We start from the raw sequence: 25,556 nt of genomic DNA, 5'->3' as shown, positions 1-25,556 counted from the left end.
AAAACACTCGTGCTTGATTTTACCTTCTCACCCTCCATCTGTATTTTAAATTCCACCATACTGTGATCGCTCCTTCCGAGAGGATCCCTAACTATGAGATCCTGAATCAATCCTGTTTCATTGCACAGGATCAGATCTAGGACCGCTTGTTCCCTCGTAGGTTCCATTACATACTGTTCGAGGAAACTATCGCAGATACATTCTATAAACTCCTCCTCAAGGCTGCCTTGACCGATCTGGTTAAACCAATCAACATGTAGATTAAAATCCCCCATGATAACTGCTGTACCATTTCTACATGCATCAGTTATTTCTTTGTTTATTGCCTGCCCCACCATAATGTTACTATTTGGTGGCCTATAGATTACTCCTATCAGTGACTTTTTCGCCTTACTATTCCTGATTTCCACCCAAATGGATTCAACCTTATCCTCCATAGCACCGATGTCATCCCTTACTGTTGCCCGGACGTCATCCTTAAATAACAGAGCTACACCACCTCCCTTACCATCCACTGTGTCCTTCCGAAAAGTTTGATACCCTCGGATATTTAACTCCCAGTCGTGACCATCCTTTAACCATGTTTCAGTAATGGCCACTAAATCATAGTCATTCACGATGATTTGCGCCATCAACTCATTTACCTTATTCCGAATACTACGAGCATTCAGGTAAAGTACACTTATGTAGGCTTTTTTACCTCTGTTCTTAATCTCAACACCTCGATCAGTAACCTCTCCTAAGTTATATTTCCTCTTAACCTTTCTCCTAATTTTCCTTGTCGTCGAACCCATATCTTCCTGTAACAACCTGCCGCGTCGCTTACCATTAATGTTTTCACTTCCCGTTTTATTTCTTTTAGTATTCCTGGTCCTATTCACTGAGCTCCCCTCAGTCACTGTACCTTGTACTGTCGCCCTTTTTGATTTTTGACTATGGCTTCTCTGCCTTACACTTTCCCCCTTACTGCCTTTTATTTCTGTCCCTGTTTTACTACCTTCCAACTTCCTGCATTGGTTCCCATCCCCCTGCCACATTAGTTTAAACTCTCCCCAACAGCTCTAGCAAACACCCCCCCTAGGACATCGGTTCCAGTCCTGCCCAGGTACAGACCGTCCGGTTTGTACTGGTCCCACCTCCCCCAGAATCGGTTCCAATGTCCCAGGAATTTGAATCCCTCCCTCTTGCACCATCTCTCGAGCCACGTATTCATCCTCTCTATCCTGACATTCCTACTCTGACTAGCTCGTGGCACTGGTAGCAATCCTGAGATTACTACCTTTGAGGTCCTACTTTTTAGTTTAACTCCTAGCTCCTTAAATTCAGCTTGTAGGACCTCGTCCCGTTTTTTACCTATATCGTTGGTGCCTATGTGCACCACGACAGCTGGCTGTTCACCCTCCCCCCCAGAATGTCCTGCAGCCGCTCCGAGACATCCTTGACCCTTGCACCAGGGAGGCAACATACCATCCTGGAGTCTTGATTGCGTCTGCAGAACCGCCTGTCTATTCCCCTTACAATTGAGTCCCCTATCACTATAGCCCTGCTATTCTTCTTCCTGCCCAGCTGCGCAGCAGCCAGCCACGGTGCCATGAACCTGGCTGCTGCCGCCTTCCCCTGGTGAGCCATCTCCCTCAACAGTATCCAAAGCAGTACATCTGTTTTGCAGGGAGATGACTGCAGAGGACACCTGCACTGCCTTCCTACTCTTGCTCTGTCTTTTGGTCACCCATTTACTATCTCCCTCAGTACCTTTCACCTGCGGTGTGACCAACTCGCTAAACGTGCTATCCACGACGTCCTCAGCATCGCGGACGCTCCAAAGTGAGTCCATCCGCAGCTCCAGAGCCGTCAAGCGGTCAAACAGGAGCTGCAACTGGACACACTTCATGCACGTGAAGGAGCCAGGGACAGTGGACGTGTCCCTAAGCTCCCACATCGCACACGAGGAGCATGACACGGGTCTGAGATCTCCTGCCATGTCTTAAACCTTTGGCTAACTTCAACAATTTCAATTTCCCTCCCAAAAAATTTAAATAAATAAATAAACAATGAAGAAAAAAATAAATAAATATACCAATGAAAAGAAACAGAAACACTACTTACCAGTCACAAAAAGCACTTCCTCCCCACCCAGCTTCAAATTCCCACCTCGATTCAAATTCCCAAACTCACTCTTTGCTGCCTCGCTCCTGGCTGTCTTCTCTCTGTCTCACTGGGAGAACTCACTGGGAGTGAGTTTACAAGTGGCTCTTTTTAAACTGTCCTGAATTGACTCCCCTCCCCCACCTGCTTTTAGATCAAAGTAGATTGAAGTGACTGACACTTAACTGCCAACCAGTTATGTGAGTAGGTGGGGCAGCCCTTGTTAACCTACACTGCACAATACTATCTTAATATAAATTAATTTAAACTCCTGAAATTTAAAAGGAGCTGCCTTACTGATTCAATTTAATTCAATTCAATTCCCACCTCGATTCAAATGGCAAAATATCTGCAAAGTAAGGGATCTGTGTTCACACAGCAATTTATTACATACACAGCACCTCCCAAAGTGCTTCACAGTTATTTTTAAAGGGCAGTCGTGTGACGAAAGCGGTGGTGAATTTGTCCACAGTGTTGTCACATATAAGAATATGATAAATGATAGTCAAGGCGGCTTTAAGGGCCATGCTAAAATTGCCCTAGTGTTCAAAAGAAAATGTTCAGGTTAGGTGGGGTTGTCGATTTACTGGGGTGTGGGCCTAGGTCAGATACTCTGTGAGTGGGCCAGTGCAGACTCGAGGGGCCAAATGGCCTCCTTCTGCACTGTAGCGATTCTATGGATTCTCTGAAAAATATAATGGGATCTTCAATCTCCACCCAAATCACCGGAGCAGTAAATCAAACCTAGAATGGCATTCGGAAAATGGCACCTTCAACAATATAGCACTCCTTCAGTAATGTACATTAACATTGTTTTGCTCTCCACATATGCTGGCAGAGCACAAAGTATTTCCAGCAATCTGTTTCATTTTGGATTAATCAGTCTGCCAGATATTCTTTAACTTGATCTTTTAACAGGAAGCTGAAAATTGCCTTTATTAGCTGAGGCATAGAATATAAGAGCAGGGAGGTTATGATGGAGCTGTACAGAACACTGGTTAGACCACAGCTGGATTACTATGTGCAGTGCTGGTTGCCACACTATAGGAACAATGTGATTGCACCAGAGGGTGCAGAGGACATTCACCAGGATGCTGCCTAGGCTGGAGCGGTTCAACTATCAAGTGGACAACATCGAACATTAGTTGGGGGGATGGGGGCTGTGTGTATTAAGGCTGACTATGGGCGATTCCTGACTCCTTTTTGTCATTTGTTCATGTAAACATGCGGGCTAATGTTTGGGATCTGGTGGGAGGATGGGATCGTTGTTATTGATGTGGGGATTGACATATTTGTTGCTGATTATTGTTTATTGTTGGTTGGTGTAAATTTGGGAGAAAAAATGTTGAAAAGGAGGAGAATAAATAAAAACGCTCTGGGCACGGTTTAACCAGAAAAAAAGTGTGTCTGGAATCAGGCGTGTTTCTTGGCGGCTGCCGCACTGAGAGACACCGAGCTACTTAACAATACGTTGCCGTTTTTTGGGCCTCGGGTGGTTTCTCTCCACCGATGCCGCACTTTAAAGGATCCTCGCAGATAGGGGCACCATTTCTCTCTCTCTCTCCCCCCCCCAACTTTCTTGACCCCCCCACCCCTAGGACACCCCCCACACACCACTCCACCTAGTAAGGCCCCACCCCGGGCCCAATCCCCAAACTGGCTTTGTCGGATGCCTGGGTGGCACTGCCAGGGTGCCAGGCTGGCAATGCCAAGGTTCTCCGGTTCCAGAGGGAGTGCTAGAGCACCACTCCCCGTTACTGACCACCCAGTGCTCACTAATGGCCTGGGACACCGCCCCCCCCCCCCCCCCCCCTCCCTCCATCCCCACCATGTGCTATTATGACTGGTCCACGTTTGTGGAAACAGAACTAGACGGCCCCCTGCTGAGGTTCGCTGGGGAGGCCGTTAGTTCCTGGATACCGGGAGAATCTGGCGCTTAATGGCCGCTTGTGAGATTCAACTGCCTCGTCGCCAAGTCGGGCGCTACGAGGCCATTAAATCGCACAATCTGACTTTATTACATGTTTGTCTAATCTCTGCGTTTTTACTATTTACCACTTCAAGGAAGCCAAGATACAACTTCTGATTCAATCTATCTCTTAATTCTACCCATAAAGTTTCCGCTGCCTGCTTACCTCTCAGTATATCCTCACTCGACACGAAAATGATTTCACTAAGGCTCCACCCCACATTTATCTTATCTAACTTTCGTTCCTGAGTGACTGATAATAAACTGTCTCATTGATATATTGTAACAGGACCTCAAACGGACTCATTAATATAACTTTCAAGGGCAGCACGGTGGCACAGTGGGTTAGCACTGCTGCCTCACGGCCCCGAGGTCCCAGGTTCGATCCCGGCTCTGGGTCACTGTCCGTGTGGAGTTTCCACATTCTCCCAGTGTCTGTGTGGGTCTCACTTTCACAACCCAAATATGTGCAGGTAGGTGGATTGGCCACACTAACTGCCCCTTAATTGGAAAAAAAAAGAATTGGGCACTTTAAATTAATGGGGGAAAAATTAGAGCAGAGTAGGGCATTTTCTCTCCACCTTTTTCTGTTTCGTCCATACTTCAACACCCAGAAAACCTCACCATTGGGATTTTGCTTCTCCAACTGCGGACTGGGACAGGCATTTGGGAAATTCTGCAGTTACCGTCCCAGGTTTTTCAACCACTACAAAAATGAGGGGATCGAGTATTTTTATCTTGATGCAAATCATTGCCACAAAAACCCAACAAAGCGAACTTACCGATTATCTTTAGCTGAACATTTTGAGCGACGATTTTTCTCAGATTGATAAAAAGTGTATAAAGACCCGCATCCGAAGAAGTTAAATTATGAAGGATAAATGATCCGTTAGGTGGGAAGACGTCAAGGCGGCCTTGGTACTTTTTCATCAAGGAAGGTCTTGTGTCCCCTGCACGATATTGTAACACTCCCATTCTGGTTGCATTCCCTGTATTTCCACTAGACACTTCCCACTGGAAAAACTCCGCCTGGTCCCGGTGATCGTCAAACGCTCCGGGGAAGAACATGGAACTCCCAGGGGTGCGGTAAACTTCTATTTGCACTTGGTCTATGAAAAATAATAATAGAACAATGATTATCACCGCCTCTACATGCAGCCTAGAGTGAATGTTTAGCGTTCTTGGATGTGCTGGGTAATTCTGCTTATATGAATCACCACCGCTTTACCGCCAATGGTACAGCTAGAGAATGTACAGAAACACATCCTAATGGGACTTATTCACAAAGACATTGTGAACCGGAATTGCTGAGGGTACACTGGTGTCAAGTATTGAACCACATGGGTGGGGCCTCGCACGCAGCAGAAAGGGGAGTGAGTGGAGAATCACTGCAATACCAGCCACAATTTCCTGTCAAATTCCGTCAGTGGGAGAAACTAAGCAGGCAGTTCACTCTTGGCTTGCTGCCAACTGCGACACCCGAGAACCAAATAATAGAGCCGGGCCTGTGAATATTCAACTTCTTTGTCAGAGTGTATTCAGATGGCAGGTTGAATTATGGATGAACTCAGTTTTGAAGGAAACAAAAAGACTTGTTTTTATGTAACTCCTTTCATCACCTCAAGACACCTAAAGCTCTGAACAACCAGTGGAGCTTTACATAGAACATACAGTGGAGGAGGAGGCCATTCGGCCCATCGAGTCTGCACCGACCCACTTAAACCCTCACTTCCACACTATCCCCATAACCCCACCTAAACGTTTTGGATACTAAGGGTAATTCAGCATGGACAAACCACCTAACCTGCACGTCTTTGGACTGTGGGAGGAAACCGGAGCTCCCGGAGGAAACCCACGCAGACACGGGGAGAACGTGCAGACTCCGCACAGACAGTGACCCAGCGGGGAATCGAACCTGGGAACCCTGCGCTGTGAAGCCACAATGCTATCCACTTGTGCTACCGTGCTGCCCTAAAGCTCTTTGAAGTGTAGTCACTGTCGCTATGTAGGAAATGCAACAGCCAATGGGTGCACAGCAGGATTCCACAAACAGCAATGTGGATATTGGGGCTGGTTTAGTACAGGGCTAAATAGCTGGCTTTGAAAGCAGACCAAGGCAGGCCAGCAGCACGGTTCAATTCCCGTACCAGCCTCTCCGAACAGGCGCCGGAATGTGGCGACTAGGGGCTTTTCACAGTAACTTCATTGAAGCCTACTTGTGACAATAAGCGATTTTCATTTCATTACATATGACCAGCCATTTTCAGTGGTGTTTGATGGTTGGGTGACAATTATTGGCCAGGGCACCACTATTTCATCAATATATTATGACTGACCTCAAAGTGACTCATTAGTACAACTTTTGGGAGAACAATACTGTGCGGGAGGCAGAATGCAAGGAGATCTCCTTTGCTTCTGTAGCCATCTGGGGTGGCCATTTCCAGAATACAAAATGGACGCTCACAGAGAATGTAGGGAAATGTGGACAATGCTAAGCAACAAGCAGGCACAGAGCCTGAATGTATATTTGGGAAGCCGTTACCAGACGGAATCGAAACTCTGGGTTGATTAGCATATTGATGGCCCATCTCCGAGGAACAAAGGACGAACATTCAGGTAGCTGATACTGTCGCAGACATCCCGGCCGGCGCCAGTACCCCAACCGAAAGACACAAACAAAGCAAGGCCAACGGCCACCTGAGACGCGCCCAGCCATCAGGGCACCCACCCCTTTATTGGTTTAGATCGATGACAATGATCGAGAAGCTGCCCAATTAATTGGGACCAAGTTTAAGCCCCGCCTAAAAGTGTGCGAAGCCCCTCCAAGTATAAGAAGGAACCCCCACCAGAGATTCAGCCTCCTGGATTTGGCTCTCAAGTAGAGAGACCCATCCACCAGCATCACCAGAAGCAAGTAAGTTCAAGGTCAACGCTCACCACCAGATGGTCAACCTTAGCTGTTCTCCTGTATCTCTTCGAACCCAACAGCCTCAGATCCGAACAACGGCCATTGTTCCTCTGACTGAGTGGGCACCCGAAGTTAAGTATAGGCATTAGCGTTAGAGATAGTTAGTTTGTAGTACTGTTGTGCATGAGTAGATCTTACTGTGTGTGTAAATAAATAGTATTGACTTTGAACTAACTAACTGGTGTATTGGCTCTTTGATCGGTATTCGGGTTGAACCTTGTGGCAGTATCGAGAGATACCTGGCGACTCTGAAAGTATAAACGTAATTAGGATTGAGAAAGGTGACCATATTGACCGCCATATTTATAACCAGATAACGATAGCAACACTTCTATTCAAAATAGTGCTCATAGGTTATTTTACAGTCACCTAAGAGGACAGGCAATGGATTAACTTAATGTCTCATCTGTAGGATGGAAGTGTGAAAGGCATCATGTCCCATCCTCTCTTGTACTCTGGGCTCACACCATGGACGGCATGGTGGCAGTGGTTAGCACTGCTGCTTTACAGCACCACGGACCCGGGTTCAATTCCAGCCTTGGGTGACTGCCTGTGCGGAGTTTGAACATTTTCCTGGGTTTTCTCCGGGTGCTCCGGTTTCCTCCCAGAGTCCAACGATGGTGCAGGTTAGGTCGATTGGCCATGCTAATATTTCCCCTTCATGTCAGAAGTGGTGCAGGACGGGGGAGTGGGCCTCGGTAGTGTTCTCTTTCAGGTCAGTGCAGACCCAATGGGCCTGATGGCCTCCTTCTGCACTGTAGGGATTCTATGATGATGCTATCATACGAAGGTATAGAGATAGTTGGTTTACTTACTCGCTGTCTGGCCCTCTGTCTATTATATCGACAACAACACATTTTAACTCCTGACCTTGCCTCGATTAAGACACAAGCGATGAACCCCAGGAATCATACAACATAGGTGGAAACCATTTGGCCAACTGTCTCTTTGAAATAATTTCCGATTAGTCCCACTCTCCAGGCTTTTCTTCCTGTTTCTAAATTTCTGAAGTATTGATCTAATTCCTTATCATAACTTTCCACCGCTCCTTCAAGCAGTGCATTCCAGAAGGTAAGAAATCATTACATAAGTAAATGGTATCCTTATTTCCGCGGAATTTTATTTTTGCCAGGGATTATCATAGAATTTACAGTGCAGAAGGAGGCTTCCCGGCCCATCGAGTCTGCACCGGCTCCTGGAAAGAGCACCCTACCCAAGGTCAACACTTCCACCCTATCCCCACAACCCAGTAACCCCACCCAACACTCAGGGCAATTTTGGACACTAAGGGCAATTTATCATGGCCAATCCACCTAACCTGAACATCTTTGGACTGTGGGAGGAAACCGGAGCACCCGGAGGAAACCCACGCACACACGGGGAGGACGTGCAGACTCCGCACAGACAGTGACCCAAGCCGGAATCGAACCAGGGACCCTGGAGCTGTGAAGCAATTGTGCTATCCTAAATGCTACCGTGCTGCCCACGGCTGGATTCTCCGACACCGAAATCGCACTCGGCGACGGGGCACAGAATCCGTTTTGGCGCCGGAATCGGGAGCAGCGCAGGTTTTTAAATTCTCCGCCCCACAAAAATCGGCGTACTGCCAAGTATCCACCGCCTCAGGCCATTGCCCGAGGCCCACCCTGTGATGCTCCGTTGCCAACCGGCCGAATTCCCGACGGCGTGGGTCTCTCACGGTCCCACCGTCCGACAGCGTGAACAGCTGTGGACTCAGTCCGGGGCCGCCACAGTCGGAGTAGGGCTGATTGGCGGGCAGGGAGGGGCTCCAATCGGGGCTGGGGGGGCAATGTGTGCAGGCGGTCTGGGGCGCACGAGCGGCCAATGCGGGGCACTATTTCGGCAGTCCAGGTTCGCGGGCCGAGTCCGCCATGGAGCACGGGGCGGCCACTGCCGTGCGCGTGCGCGGCCTCTGACCCGGAAGTGCTGAGGCCATATCAGCAGCTAGAGCTGCGAGCTCTACGACGGCTGCCTGCTAGCCCCCAGCAAAACGGGGAATCTGTGGCCTGATGTGTTGGGTGTTCTGGATCACAAACAGGTCACCAACACTGGAAGTGGTGCAACTCTATTTTATTATGGTTAATTATATTAACATACTTGAACTGTGGGTAAATGCAATACCAGCTTTAACTGTTGACCCTTGCCTAGTCCTAACCAGGTGATGCACTCAGCACATGGTCAATGTCTGTGTTGCAGGCTGTGAGCTCTGTGCTCCGAGCTGGCTGCTACTAGCATGAGCGGGAACTCTCCTGTCCCCTGTCTTTATAGTGCGCGTGCTCTCACTGGTGATTGGCTGCGGTGTTGTGTATGCTGATTGGTCCCACTGTGTGTCCATCAGTGTGTGTCTGCACCATAATATACTGGTGTATATTATGACATCCCCCCTTTTATATAAAGAACATGTGCTTGCGCGACAATAAATATCGTGTAGTGAATGTACCTGACTATGTGTGTGCGTGTTATTTACATGACTATGTACATGAGGCTAATCGATTTACACGGGAAGGTGCCTGGTGCCGAGAAACAGGGTGTCACACCAGCAACGAAATAAACATTATATACAAACTACTGGAACAATGAAACAGGATAACAGAACTTCTGACGGCAGTTTTCCTGCGTAAATACCACAGTTTTCACAATGGCGTGGAGACTTACTCCCAAAAATGGAGAATCCAGCCCCTTAAATCTACAATATCCTGCCCCTGGAAACAGTTTATTTTGATCAATTCCCATAAAAGTCTTTTCAACGCCTTGACTAAACTTCACCTGTTACTCCATAAAGTTGAAGTTCCTCCATCCTAAGCACCATTCTGGTAAAACTCATCGGCACGCTCTCACTTTGGTCCCCAAATTGGACGCAGTGCTCCAGCATGAGGAGGGACTACGTCTCACAGAGGGTGGTTAGTTTGTGGAAGTCGCTGCCCCATAGTCCGGTGGAATCGGAGTCATTAAATTGTTTCAAGAAGGAGATAGATATACTCCTGTGAAAAAAACAGGTTCAGGGGATCGAGGGAACAGATGGGGAGATGGAGTTGAGACCAGGAAGAGACCAGTCACGATCGGATTGAATGGCGGCGGATGCCTACTTCTGCTTCTAATTCCTATCTTCCTGAGGCCTAACTAATGATTTCTGAAGGTTTACAGTAATATCCTTGCTTTCATACTCTATTGCTTAATGGCACATTTTTAGAAATGGTAATCGTTACTTTGTCATTGTGAAAGATGTTTCCACCAAATTAGTCCTCCCCCGCTCTGTAGATCTTAGAGCAACAATCCCAAGGTTTCTGACAGTGCCTCGGTGTGCTCTTCTCTACTCACCCTACTGCAATCCTCTACTCACCCTACTGCGGAGTGTACAGGAAGATTACAAACACCCGTGTGTTGCATTGCCAGTGTCAGAAGTACAGCTGGTCATGTACTGGGCCTCACTGAGGGATTCAGCTCCATTACTGCCTCTGACAGACGTATCTAGGATGGGCTCGTGTGCTCACTTTCATGCCTGGTTTCAAGGTGCGTGCGCCCATGAGTGACACTGGCACAGGTACGGGCAGAGACATACAACACATCACCACACGGATTGAGGTCTTACTCAAAAACAAGATCAGTAGAAATGTAAACATATCTATCCCACACTTGGTTGAGGTAAATACAATGACATTTCCCAGGGAAGAGATAGTAATGAGAAAAACAATTTGATATTTGAAAAGACACAAGTCAGGAGTGTGATGGAAAACTCTCGACTTGCCCAAGATTGTGCAGCTCAGCAACAATCAAGAGGCTGGACATCATTCAGGACTAAGCACCCACTTGATTGGTGCCCCATGTAACACCTTAAATATTCACTCTGTCCACCACTGACACTCTGGCAGCAGTGTGTATCCAATACAAGAGGTATTGCAGTAACTTGCCAAGGTACCTTCGTCAGCACCTTCCAACGCTGAGCCTTCCACCACAAGGTAGCAGGTGTATGGGAACATACCACCTGCTGATTCCCCACCAAACCGCATATCATTCTAACTTGGAACAATATCGCACTCCCGTCACTGTCACTGTGGATGTACCTACACCACATGGACTACAAAGCTGGACAACACGGTGGCATAATCGTCAGCACTGCAGCCTCACAATCAGGTTCAATTCTGGCCTTGGGTGACTGTCTCTGTGGAGTCTGCACTTTCCCCCCCTCCCCCGTGTCTGCTCTAGTTTCCTCCCACAGTCCAAAGATGTGCACGGTTGGTGAATTGGCCATGCTAAATTGGCCCTTAGGGGGTTACAGGGATAGGACGGGGGAGTGGGCACGGTGTCTTTCCAGAGGTTCAGTGCAGGCTCGATGGGCCAAATGGCCCACTTCTGCATTGTAGGAATTCTGTGATTCAAATAGTGACCTTGGACACAATGCCCACATTCAGTGGATTCGTTCCTAAAAATATTCCTTTTTTAAAAATTGTATTTTATGACAAACGTGTGTCAGAAAAGGTTACAGCACAGAAATCCCCTGGGAAACATACTTCCCAACAATCAACTATAACATTTGTACAACGTTTCCCCCGTTTCTACCCCCCCCCCCCCCTCCCGGGACGAACAGCTCCTCAAACACGATCACAAACCTCCCCCACCTTTCCTCAAACCCCTCTGCTGAGCCTTCAACTCATATTTCATCTTCTCTAACCGCTGGAAGTCATACAGGAAGGCACCCAACCAAGCCGCTACCCACTGTGGCGATGCCGACCGCCACTCCAGCAAAATTCGCCGCCGTGCAATCAGAGAGGCGAAGGCCACGACATCAGCCTTCCCCATCTCCATGAGCTCCGGATTCTCTGAAACCCCAAATATCGCCATCAAAGGGTTTGGGTCCACCTCCTCCTCCACTATCTTTGCAAGGACCGTGAATACTTCCGCCCAGAACCTCTCCAATTTTTCACAACCCCAAAACATGTGCACATGATTCGTTGGCGCCCGCCCACCTCTCTCACACTCATTTGCCACCCCATGGAAGAACCCACTCATTCTTGCCCAAGTCATATGTACCCTGTGTACACCCTTAAACTATCAGGCTCATCTTTGTACTAGAGGAGATCCCGTTTACCCTATACGGTGCCTCACTCCGTACTCCCCCATTGATCGCCCCTCCCAACTCCCCTTCCCATTTTTCCTTAATCTTCACCATCCGCTCGCCTCCCTGCTCCGTCAGCCACTTGTATGTATCCCCAATTCTTCCCTCCCCTCCCACATCTGGAAGCAGCAGTCGCTCCAGCAGGGTATATCCCGGCAACCTCGGGAACTCCTTCCAGGCCTTTCACGTAAAGTCCCTAACCTGCAGATACCAGAACTCACTCTACCATCTCCCTTAGCTCCTCCAGACTGGTAAATCCTTCCTCCAAATATAAATCACTCACCTTGACCAGCCCCACTTCCCTCCACCTCCTATATACACTACCATTCCCCCTGACTCAAACCCATGATTCTCAAACAGCGGCATTAGCACCAAAATCCCCTCCATCCTAAAATGCCTCCTCAACTGGTTCCAAATCTTCACCGTGGACTGCACCACCAGGTTCCCCGAATACCTACTCGGAGCCATTGGCAACTCTGCCATCACCATAGATTTTACTGTGGAGGAGGCCATTCAGCCCATCGAGTCTCACCAGCCCTTGGAAAGAGCTCCCTTTTTAAACCGACACCTCCACCCCAACCCCGTAACCCCACCTAACCTTTTCGGACACTAAGGGCAATTTAGCATGGCTATTCCACCTCACCAGCACATCTTTGGACTGTGGGAGGAAACCGGAGCACCTGGAGGAAACCCACGCAGACACGGGGAGAACGTGCAGACTCCGCACAGACAGTGACCCAAGCCGGGAATCGAACCTGGGACCCTGGAGCTGTGAAGCAATAGTGCTAACCATTGTGCTACCGTGTAAGGCTGGACCCCTTACAAGATTCCTCCTCCATCCTAACCCATTCTACGCACTCTCCTTCCCACCATCGCCGCATCTTTTCCAGATTAACCACCCAATAATAATGAAGCAGGTTCGGCAATGCTAACCCCCACCCCCCTGCTGCCTCTGCATCTGTAGCAGGGTCCTCCCCACCCATACAAAGTCTGAAATAATCGTGTCCAGTTACTGATAAAGGCCCTTTGATATAAAGATCGGTAGTGTCTGAAAAACATTCATTTTTATCACTTGGACTCTCCCGCCAAAGTCATCTGCGGTGTATCCCACCTCCTAAGATCCTCCCTGGCCTCCTCCACCAACTTCGTTACGTTCCAATTCTGGCGCCCCCTCCAGTCCCTCGCTACCTGAATCCCCAAATACCTGAAGCTATCCCGAGCCACCTTAAATGGCAATCCCCCCCTAAATTGTTTCGCCGTCCCAGCTCGTTCACCGGGAAAACCTTTCTTTTCCCTACATTCAACTGATTCCCCAAGAACTCCCCAAACTTCCCCAGCAGACCCATGATCCTTCCCATACTCTCCAGCGAGTCCGCAACATACAGCAATCGGCATAGAGCGACACCCAATGCTCCCTCTGTCCCTGAATAACCCCCGCCGACCCCCGAAGAGCCATCGCCAACGGCTCTATGGCTAACGCAAACAACAACGGCGACAGCTGGCACCCCTGCCGTGTACCCCTGTATAGTTCAAAGCTTTATGAGCTCATATCATTCGTCCTTACACTCGACCTTAGAACATAGAACATTACAACGCAGTACAGGCCCTTCGGCCCTCAATGTTGCGCCGACCTGTGAAACCACTCTAAAGCCCATCTACACTATTCCCTTATCGTCCATATGTCTATCCAATGACCATTTGAATGCCTTTAGTGTTGGCGAGTCCACTACTGTTGCAGGCAGGGCATTCCACGCCCTTACTACTCTCTGCGTAAGGAACCTACCTCTGACATCTGTCTTATATCTATCTCCCCTCAATTTAAAGCAATGTCCCCTCGTGCTAGACATCACCATCCGAGGAAAAAGGCTCTCACTGCCCACCCTATCCAATCCTCTGATCATCTTTTATGCCTCAATTAAGTCACCTCTTAACCTTCTTCTCTCTAATGAAAACAGCCTCAAGTCCCTCAGCCTTTCCTCATAAGATCTTCCCTCCATACCAGGCAACATTCTGGTAAATCTCCTCTGCACCCTTTCCAATGTTTTCACATCCTTCCTATAATGCGGCGACCAGAATTGCACGCAATACTCCAAATGCGACCGCACCAGAGTTTTGTACAGCTGCAACATGACCTCATGGCTCCGAAACCCAATCCCTCTCCCAATAAAAGCTAACACACCGTACGCCTTCTTAACAACCCTCTCAACCTGGGTGGCAACTTTCAGGGATCTATGTACATGGACACCAAGATCTCTCTGCTCATCCACACTGCCAAGAATCTTACCATTAGCCCAGTACTCTGTCTTCCTGTTATTCCTTCCAAAATGAATCACCTCACACTTTTCTGCATTAAACTCCATTTGCCACCTCTCAACCCAGTGCTGCAGTTTATCTATGTCCCTCTGTAACTTGTAACATCCTTCCGCACTGTCCACAACTCCACTGACTTTAGTGTCATCTGCACCCATCCTTCTACGCCCTCCTCCAGGTCATTTATAAAAATGACAAACAGCAGTGGCCCCAAAACAGATCCTTGTGGTACACCACTAGTAACTGGACTCCAGTCAGAACATTTTCCATCAACCACCACCTTTTGTCTTCTTCCAGCTAGCCAATTTCTGAACCAAACTGCTAAATCACCCTGAATCCCATGCCTCTGTATTTTCTGCAGTAGCCTACCGTGGGGAACCTTATCAAACGCTTTACTGAAATCCATATACACCACATCAACTGCTTTACCCTCATCCACCTGTTTGGTCACCTTCTCAAAGAACTCAATAAGGTCTGTGAAGCACGACCGTGTTGACTATCTCTAATCAAATTATTCCTTTCCAGATGATTATACATCCTATCTCTTATAAACCTTTTTGCCCACAATAGAAGTAAGGCTCACTGGTCTATAGTTATCGGGGTTGTCTCTACTCCCCTTCTTGAACAAGGGGACAACATTTGCTATCCTCCAGTCTTCTGGCACTATTCCTGTAGACAAAGACGACTTAAAGATCAAAGCTAATGGCTCAGCAATCTCCTCCCTAGCTTCCCAGAGAATCCTAGGATAAATCCCATCCGGCCCAGGGGACTTATCTATTTTCACACTTGCTAACACCTCCTCCTTATGAACCTCAAGCCCTTCTAGTTTAGTAGCCTGAATCTCAGTATTCTCCTCGACAACATTGTCTTTTTCCTGTATGAATACTGACGAAAAATATTCATTTAGCACCTCTCCTATCTCCTCGGACTCCAAGTACAACTTCCCACTACTGTCCTTGACTGGCCCTACTCCTACCCTAGTCATTCGTTTATTCCTGACATATCTATAGAAAGCTTTAGGGTTATCCTTGATCCTACCTGCCAAACACTTCTCATATCCCCTCCTGGCTCTTCTTATCTCTCTCTTTAGGTCCTTCCTAGCTAACTTGTAACTCTTTAGTGCCCTAACTGAACCTTCATGTCTCATCTTGGTACCATATTGCAACCGCACCCATGCCACAAACCTCGGCCCTAGCCCAAACTTTCCTAATGCCTTGAACAAGTACTGTCACTCCACACAGTTGAATGTCTTCTCCGCGTCCATGGACACCACTACCTCCAGTGTCAGGGCTCCCGATGGATTCATGACCACATTCAACAACCTTCTTATATTACTCGCGAGCTGCCTGCCCTTCACAAAGCCGGTTTGATCCTCTGCAACCACCTCTGGTGCACAATCCTCCATCCACCCCGCCAACAACTTAGCCAATATTTACTTTCACATCCGTGTTCAATAGTGATATGGGCCTATACGGCCCACATTCCACCGGGTCCTTCCCCTTTTTCGAGATTAGCGTGATTACTGCCGGTGTCATCATCTCCGGCAACTCCCCCTTTTCCAGTGCTTCATTAAACACCCCCAAAAGATGTGGTACCAGGGGCGTCATTCTCCGACCCCCCGCCGGGTCGGAGAATGGCCATTGGCCGCCGTGAATCCCGCCCCCGCCCCCGTCGAAGTCTCCGGTACCGGAGATTGGGCGGGGATGGGAATCGGGCCGCGCCGGTTGGCGGGACCCCCCGTTCAATTCTCCGGCCCGGATGGGCCGAAGTCCCGCCCAGAAATTGCCTGTCCCGCCGGCGTAAATCAAACCTGGTATTTACCAGCGGGACAAGGCGGTGTGGGCGGGCTCCGGGGTCCTGGGGGGGGGGCGGGGCGATCTGACCCCGGGGGGGTGCCCCCACGGTGGCCTGGCCCGCGATCGGGGCCCACCGATCCGCGGGCGGGCCTGTGCCGTGGGGGCACTCTTTCCCTTCCGCCTCCGCTACGGCCTCCACCATGGCGGAGGCGGAAGAGACTCTCCCCACTGCGCATGCGCGGGAAACTTTCAGCGGCCGCTGACGCTCCTGCGCATGCGCCGGGAAACTGTCAGCGGTCGCTGACGCTCCCGCGCATGCGCCGGGAAACTGTCAGCGGCCGCTGACGCTCCCGCGCATGCGCCGCATTTCCGCGCCAGCTGGCGGGGAAACAAACGCCATTTCCGCCAGCTGGCGGGGCGGAAATCCCTCCGGCGTCGGCCTAGCCCCTCAATGTTGGGGCTAGGCCGCCAAAGATGCGGAGCCTTCCGCACCTTTGGGCCGGCGCGATGCCCATCTGATTGGCGCCGTCTTTGGCGCCAGTCGGCGGACATCCCGCCGTTGGGGGAGAATTTCGCCCCAGGTCCGTCGCAAACTCCTGATAATATTCCACCGGGTACCCATCCAGCCCTGGGACCTTCCCCAACCATACCCCTATCCAGCACCTCCCTCAGACCCAGGGAGCCTCTTTGCTTCCTCCAACTGGGGAAACTCCAGCTCCCCAGAACCCCCCTCCCCCATAGTGGGCACCCTCGAATATTCCCTGTTCATCTCCACTATCTTGCTCACTAGACGGTCATATTCCTCTCTCCTTTCCCTATCCGCACGTGCCTTAAACAAGATAATTTCCCTCAGACCACTGCCTTCAGCGCTTCCCAAAACATTGGCTGCCGAGAACTCCCATTCTGATTCAACTCCACATACTCCTTAATCACGCCAGCACCTAGCCACAAAAGACTCCTTCCATCAGCAACCACAGATCAAACTTCCACCCCGGCCTCTGCTCTTGTTCAGATCCAAACCGAATCTCCAGCCAGTGGGTCGCATGGTCCGAAATAACTATCCCCGCATACTCTGCCCCCTCGACCCCAACCGAAACCTCCTGGCTCACCACAAAATAATCGATCCTCGAATACACGTGTGAAAAGAAGGAACATTCCCTTCCCCTTGGGTTCTAAAGGCCATCAAAGCCATCCTCTCCATAACCCCCGCCCCCCCCCCCCCCCCCCAGCTGCTTTACCATTCGTACCCTACCCATCGACCTGGGGCTCGATCTATCCACCCTCGGCTCCAGGACAGAGTTAAAATCTCCTCCCATGATCAACTGGTGCGTGGCCACATCTGGGATCGCTGCCAGCAACCCCCTCATAAAACCCACATCATCCCAATTTGGGGCGTACACATTTACCAACACCACCGGTGCCCCTTCCAATACCCGATTCACAATCACACATCTCCCACCTGGATCCCTCACCTCCTTCGCACTCACAAATCCCATTTTCTTGCTCATTAAAATTACCACTCGCCTCGATTTCGAATGAAACCCCGAGTGGAAAACCTGCCCGACCTTCCTTAACCTATCCTGGTCCTTCACACGGAGGTGCATCTCCTGCAGAAAGACCACCCCTGCTTTCAAGCTCCTGAGGTGCGCAACCTTTTAACCGGTTCATTAAGTTCCACGTCACCAGCCTTACCAGAGGCTTGCACCTCCAATCCCCTCTACCGTCCGTCACCATCCCCACTACCGTCCGTCACCATCCCCACTTCACTCCAGTCCGTCACCATCCCCACTTCACTCCAGTCCCATTAATTCCACCCCGAATCTAGCCCATCCCAGATGGCCCCCTTCTCTGTCCCGACCATGTCACCTCTCACCCCCTGCCTCGTCGCGTTAACCTCCCCTTACCAACTCAAACAGTAAATATCAAACCCAAAAAAGAACTCCCTCCAAACCAGAGAGAGTCAAAAAAAAAAACAATCCCTACCCCCACATCAACCATATCCCCAACCATTACAAAGAGTCAGCACCTCAGTTCCCCAGCATTGTCCACTTCAGTTCTCCCAGTTTATGCTCCTTGATGAACTCCTTGGCCACTTCTGGGGTCACGAAATAATATTCCTGGTCTTCGAACGTTACCCATAATTTCGCCAGGTAGAGCACCTCAAACCTGAACCGCTGCCGATACACCACCTTGGCCCTGTTGAACACTGCCTGCCGCTTTGCCAACTCGGCTCCGATGTCCGGATAGATTTGGACCTCGTTCCCCTCCCATTCGCAGATGTGCTTCTCCCTGGCCCAACGCAAGATCTTCTCTTTCTCCACAAATTTGTAGAGTCTCACGATCATCCCCCCCCCCCCCCCCCCCCCCCCCCAGCCCCCCTGCGGCGACTCCCCAGCTCTAGGCTTCTGCCTCAGGGACCTGTGCACTCGGTCCACTTCAGGGGCCTTATCTAGCACCCCCTCTGCCACCAGCCCCATCAGCATCTTCGAGACGTGCCTTGTGGCACTCACACCTTCCACTCCTTCAGGCAGGCCCACTATCCGTATTTTCTGCCTTTGAGGTGTTCCTCCTGCTCCTTCACCTTTGCCCTCATCCTTTTGCAAAGGTCTCCCAAGAGCCCCACCTCCGCCTCCAGAGCCACCACACTATCACTGTGATCCGAGATCACTCCTTCGATCTCTCGGATCGGTGACCCCTGCACCTCCAAGCCCGTCTCCACCCGTTCCATAGAGCTCTACAGGGGTGCCTCAGCTCCTTCGATGGCCTTCAAGTGATCCTTCCGCATCTCCTTCCTCTGTTTGGCTGAATTCCTCCTTAATAAAAGCCATCAACAGTTCCAACTGGGGCTTTCCACCTTGCAACAGTCCCCCCGCCACCATAGGTTCCCTCCAACTCTTTGGCCGGGTCTCTCACCGCCTTCTGCCAGGTTTGGTAACCAGCAGACATACCACTCCTGGGGGAAAAGTACTCCTGCGACTTCACTTGCACCTTTTCGTCAAAATTACACCCAATTTAGAGTTAAAAAAAAGCTCATTCCTATGCCTTCAAGCAGGAGCTGCCCTGTGTGCGACCACTCACACCTTGGCCGCCACCGTAAGACCTTCCCAAAAGTATTCCAATTCAACATCTCTCTAAACATCATCTCAGTACAAAGGAAAATATTTTTAATGAAACTTTGTAATGTAATCTAAAAATATTTCTCTAATGCCAGAGCCAATACTCACCATTGATAACTTGTGCGAAGCAACTGAGGACGAATGACAGGCGAAATAAGCAGCGCATTCTTCAAAAGTGTCAGTTTAGAAATAGCAACCTTGCTGAATTAACGGCTGACCCAATTCGGTTTCCTGTTCCTAAAATTAGAAGTTAGAGAATTTTACACACACAACCAACCACCATCCCCCGCCCAAACTCAGCTATTAATTTGTCGTTAATGATTAGACACCCACGTGTTCCGATGATAGCCCCATGGGGCTGAGGTGGAAATTTAAATCTTGATACAGATTTTACTGACTCCGTTGGATAGAGGCAGCCTTAAACTCAAAAATCCAATTCCAGGGAATCCAGGTGCTGATGCCAACCTTGGCCCTCCCTGCCCTGGGCGAAATTCTTCACTGGTGTTTCTGAATCAGGTCTGGGCTGTTTCGAAATTCGCCAATGTCAGAAAAAATTAAGCTGCCAAACAACGCAAGACTTTTTTTGAAGAGACCTTTTGAAGACGAAACGTTGTATCTCCGATTCTTCCAGTATCTCATTCTTCCAGCGGAGCGGGCAGAGAGGGGAGCGATTTTTGGAGGGGAGAGCTGGAAGGTAAGCTGAGTTTTTGATTTTTAAACTTACTTTTTCGGACTTTGTTTTCCCCCTCAGAGCAGCAGGAAACCAGAAGTCGGCCGTGGGGATACCTGGGAAGGTTTGTATTACCCAATAAATTTGAATGGAGAGGAAACCCGAGACACTACACGTGTAGTGTCTCCCACCCTCCCTCCTCCTCTAACCTAAAAAAAAAGACTCAGTGCTGTGAGCATGTAAGCTATTTACTTCCTTTCTTCTTTTTTTTTTAAACCGGGAGACTAAGTAGAGGTGATGGCAGCTAGGGCAGTGGAATGTTCCTTCTGCCGAATGTTCGAGGTAAGGGAGACCACCGGTGTCCTTGCTGACTTCACCTGTGGGAAGTGCAGCCATCTCCAGCTCCTCACAGGCCGTGTTAGGGAACTGGAGCTGGATGAACTCAGGATCATTCGGGAAGCTGAGAGGGTGATGGATAGATAGAAGCTGCAGGGACATAGTTACACCGGAGAACAAAGGTAGCTGAATAACAGTTAGAGGTGGGAAGAGGAGGAAGCAGTCAGTGCAGGGATCCCCAGTGGTCGTTCCTCTCAACAATAAATATACCGTTTTGGATACTATTGGGCGGGGATTACCTAGCAGGGGTAGGCTGCAGTGACCGGGTCTCTGGCATGAGGTCCGGCTCTGGGGCTCAGAAGGTAAGGGGGGAGATTAGGAGAGCACTAGTAATAGGGGACGCAATAATTAAGAGGTACAGACAGGCGGTTCTCTCGGCGAGACTCTCGGATGGTATGTTGCCTCCCGGGTGCCAGGGTCAGGGATGTCTCGGATCGTGTCTTCAGGATCCTTAAGGGGGAGGGGAGCAGCCAGAGGTCGTGGTGCACATTGGTACCAACGACGTGGGTAGGAAAAAGGGTGTGGATGTAACAAACGAGTTTAGGGAGTAAGGCTGGAAGTTAAAAGCCAGGACAGACAGAGTTGTCATCTCTGGTTTGCTGCCGGTGCCACATGATAGCGAGGCTAGGAATAGGGAGAGAGTGCATTCGAACACGTGGCTGCAGGAATGGTGTACAAAGAACAAAGAACAAAGAAATGTACAGCACAGGAACAGGCCCTTCGGCCCTCCAAGCCCGCGCCGACCATACTGCCCGACTAAACTACAATCTTCTACACTTCCTGGGTCCGTATCCTTCTATTCCCATCCTATTCATATATTTGTCAAGATGCCCCTTAAATGTCCCTATCGTCCCTGCTTCCACTACCTCCTCCGGTAGCGAGTTCCAGGCACCCACTACCCTCTGCGTAAAAAACTTGCCTCGTACATCTACTCTAAACCTTGCCCCTCTCACCTTAAACCTATGCCCCCTAGTAATTGACCCCTCTACCCTGGGGAAAAGCCTCTGACTATCCACTCTGTCTATGCCCCTCATAATTTTGTAGACCTCTATCAGGTCGCCCCTCAACCTCCTTCGTTCCAGAGAGAACAAACCGAGTTTATTCAATCGCTCCTCATAGCTTATGCCCTCCATACCAGGCAACATTCTGGTAAATCTCTTCTGCACCCTCTCTAAAGCCTCCACATCCTTCTGGTAGTGTGGCGACCAGAATTGAACACTATACTCCAAGTGTGGCCTAACTAAGGTTCTATACAGCTGCAACATGACTTGCCAATTCTTATACTCAATGCCCCGTCCAATGAAGGCAAGCATGCCGTATGCCTTCTTGACTACCTTCTCCACCTGTGTTGCCCCTTTCAATGACCTGTGGACCTGTACTCCTAGATCTCTTTGACTTTCAATACTCTTGAGGGTTCTACCATTCACTGTATATTCCCTACCTGCATTAGCCCTTCCAAAATGCATTACCTCACATTTGTCCGGATTAAACTCCATCTACCATCTCTCTGCCCAAGTCTCCAGACAATCTAAATCCTGCTGTATCCTCAGACAGTCCTCATCGCTATCCGCAATTCCACCAACCTTTGTGTCGTCTGCAAACTTACTAATCAGACCAGTTACATTTTCCTCCAAATCATTTATATATACTACAAACAGCAAAGGTCCCAGCACTGATCCCTGTGGAACACCACTGGTCACAGCCCTCCAATTAGAAAAGCATCCCTCCATTGCTACCCTCTGCCTTCTATGGCCTAGCCAGTTCTGAATCCACCTTGCCAGCTCACCCCTGATCCCGTGTGACTTCACCTTTTGTACTAGTCTACCATGAGGGACCTTGTCAAAGGCCTTACTGAAGTCCATGTAGACAACATCCACTGCCCTACCTGCATCAATCATCTTAGTGACCTCCTCGAAGGAGGGAGGGCTTCAGGTACTTGGTAGCCGATGTTCAGGACGTCAAGGCATGTAGTGAGGCAGTGGGGAAGGTAACACTGACAAAGGAGAGTACTTGCAGGCACGGAGAGGTTGAAGTGTGTATACTTCAACGCAAGAAGCATCAGGAATAAGGTTGGCGAACTGAAGGCATGGATCGGTACTTGGGACTACGATGTTATGGCCATCACGGAAACCTGGATAGAAGAGAGGCAAAAATGGTTGTTGGAGGTTCCTGGTTTTCGATGTTTCAATAAGGTTAGATAGGGTGGTAAAAGAGGTGTGTGGGGGGGGGGGGGGGGGGGGGGGGCATTGTTAATTAGAGATAGCATAACAGCTGCAGAAAGGCAGTTCGAGGAGGATCTGCCTACTGAGGTAGTATGGGTTGAAGTTAGAAATAGGAAAGGAGCAGTCGCCTTGTTGGGAGTTTTCTATAGGCCCCCCAAAGCAACAGAGATGTGGAGGAACAGATTGAGAAACAGATTTTGGAAAGTTGCAGAAGTCACAGGGTAGTAGTCATGGGTGACTTCAACTTCCCAAATATTGAGTGGAAACTCTTTAGATCAAATAGTTTGTATGGGGTGGTGTTTGTGCAGTGTTTCCAGGAAGCTTTTCTAACACAGTATGTAGATTGTCCGACCAGAGGGGAGGCCATATTGGATTTGGTACTTGGTAATGAACCAGGATAAGTGATAGATTTGTGAGTGGGGGAGCATTTTGGAGAAAGTGACCACAATTCTGTGACTTTCACTTTAGTAATGGAGAGGGATAGGTGCGTGCAACAGGGCAAGGTTTACAATTGGGGGAAGGGTAAATACGATGCTGTCAGACAAGAACTGAAGTGCATAAGTTGGGAACATAGGCTGTCAGGGAAGGACATAATTGAAATGTGGAACTTGTTCAAGGAACAGATTCTAGGTGTCCTTGATATGCATGTCCCTGTCAGGCAGGGAAGAGATGGTCGAGTGAGGGAACCATGGTTGACAAGAGAGGTTGAATGTCTTGTTAAGAGGAAGAAGGAGACTTATGTAAGGCTGAGGAAACAAGATTCAGACGGGGCACTGGAGGGATACAAGATAGCCAGGAGGGAACTGAAGAAAGGGATTAGGAGAGCTAAGAAAGGGCATGAAAAATCTTTGGTGGGTAGGATCAAGGAAAACCCCAAGATCTTTTACACATATGAGAAATATGAGAATGACTAGAGCGAGGGTAGGTCCGCTCAAGGACAGTAGCGGGAGATTGTGTATTGAGTCTGAACAGATAGGAGAGGTCTTGAACGAGTACTTTTCTTCAGTATTTACAAATGAGAGGGGCCATATTGTTGGAGAGGACAGTGTGAAACAGACTGGTAAGCTCGAGGAGATACTTGTTAGGAAGGAAGATGTGAAAATGTGAGGACAGACAGGTCCCCCGGGCCTGACGGGATATTTCCAAGGATTCTATGGGAAGCAAGAGATGAAATTGCAGAGCCATTGGCAATGATCTTTTCGTCCTCACTGTCAACAGGGGCGGTACCAGGGGATTGGAGAGTGGCGAATGTCAATAAAGGGAATAGGAATAACCCTGGGAATTACACGCCAGTTAGTCTTACTTCGGTGGTAGGCAAAGTAATGGAAAGGGTCCTGAGGGATAGGATTTCTGAGCATCTGGAGATATTGCTTGTTTAGGGATAGTCAGCATGGATTTGTGAGGGGCAGGTCTTGCCTCACAAGTCTTACTGAATTCTTTGAAGAGGTGACCAAGCACGTGGATGAAGGGAAAGCAGTGGATGTAGTGTACATAGATTTTAGCAAGGCATTTGATAAGGTTCCCCATGGTAGGCTTATGCAGAAAATAAGGAGGCATGGAAGAGTGGGAAATTTGGCCAGTTGGATAACTAACTGTCAGAGAGTGGTGGTGGATGGCAAATATTCAGCCTGGAGCCCAGTTACCAGTGGTGTACCGCAGGGATCAGTTCTGGGTCCTAAAATCCATGTACACTACATCCACTGCTTTCCCTTCATCCACGTGCTGTTTTTGATTTTCATTAATGACTTGGATGAGGGAGTTGAAGGGTGGGTCAGTAAATTTGCAGACGAAACGAAGATTGGTGGAGTTGTGGAAAGTGAGGCTGTTGTTGGCTGCAAAGAGACATAGATAGGATGCAGAGCTGGGCTGAGAAGTGTCAGATGGAGTTTAACCCTGAAAAGTGTGAGGTTGTCGATTTTGGAAGGACAAATATGAATGCGGAATACAGGGTTAACGGTAGGATTCTTGGCAATGTGGAGGAGCAGAGAGATCTTGGGGTCTATGTTCAGAGATCTTTGAAAGTTGCCACTCAAGTGGATAGAGCTGTGAAGAAGGCCTATGGTGCTAGCGTTCATTAGCAGAGGGATTGAATTTAAGAGCCGTGAGGTGACGATGCAGCTGTACAAAACCTATCTACGGCCACATTTGGAGTACTGTGTGCAGTTCTGGTTGCCTCATTTTAGGGAGGATATGGAAGCTTTGGAAAAGGTGCAAAGGAGATTTACCAGGATGTTGCCTGGAATGGAGAGTAGGTCTTACGAGGAAAGATTGAGGGTGCTAAGCCTGTTCTCATTAGAACGGAGAAGGAGGAAGGGAGACTTGATAGAGGTTTATAAGATGATCAGGGGAATAGATAGAGTTGACAGTCAGAGACTTTTTCCCCGGGTAGAACAAACCATTACAAGGGGACTTAAATTTAAGGTGAATGGTGGAAGATATAGGGGGGGGGGGGGGTGTCAGAGGTAGGTTCTTTACCCAGAGAGTAGTGGGGGCAAGGAATGCATTGCCTGTGGAAGTAGTTGAGTCGGAAACATTAGGGACCTTCAAGCGGCTATTGGATAGGTACATGGATTACGGTAGAATGATGGGGTGTAGATTAATTTGTTCTTAATCTAGAACAAAAGTTTGGCACAACATCATGGGCCAAAGGGCCTGTTCTGTGCTGTATTTTCTATGTTCTCTGTTCTCTTTCCACAGATGCTGGCTCAGAACTGCTTCCAGCTTTAGGGCAGCACGGTAGCATTGTGGATAGCACAATTGCTTCACAGCTCCAGGGTCCCAGGTTCGATTCCGGCTTGGGTCACTGTCTGTGCGGAGTCTGCACATCCTC

The 25,556-nt window shown here is 49.2% G+C and overlaps 1 protein-coding gene across 1 annotated transcript in view; it reads right to left on the bottom strand.

Annotated features, from left to right (window-relative positions):
- The window catches only part of LOC140390335 (cell adhesion molecule CEACAM6-like), a 66,553-nt gene that overhangs the window by 30,785 nt on the left and 10,212 nt on the right, over positions 1-25,556 (bottom strand). The window contains exons 2-3 of the mRNA XM_072475408.1: positions 19,547-19,675; positions 4,897-5,223 (exon numbers count right to left, since the gene is read on the bottom strand). Of these exons, the coding sequence (XP_072331509.1) occupies positions 4,897-5,223; positions 19,547-19,604 (385 nt within the window). The 5' untranslated portion in view covers positions 19,605-19,675. The remainder of the gene's footprint in view (positions 1-4,896; positions 5,224-19,546; positions 19,676-25,556) is intronic.

This window comes from Scyliorhinus torazame, chromosome 14 (genome assembly GCF_047496885.1).
Source record: "Scyliorhinus torazame isolate Kashiwa2021f chromosome 14, sScyTor2.1, whole genome shotgun sequence".
Lineage (NCBI taxonomy): Eukaryota > Metazoa > Chordata > Chondrichthyes > Carcharhiniformes > Scyliorhinidae > Scyliorhinus > Scyliorhinus torazame.
The sequence above is the reverse complement of the archived record's forward strand: the minus strand, read 5'-3'. Positions and strand labels throughout refer to the sequence as shown.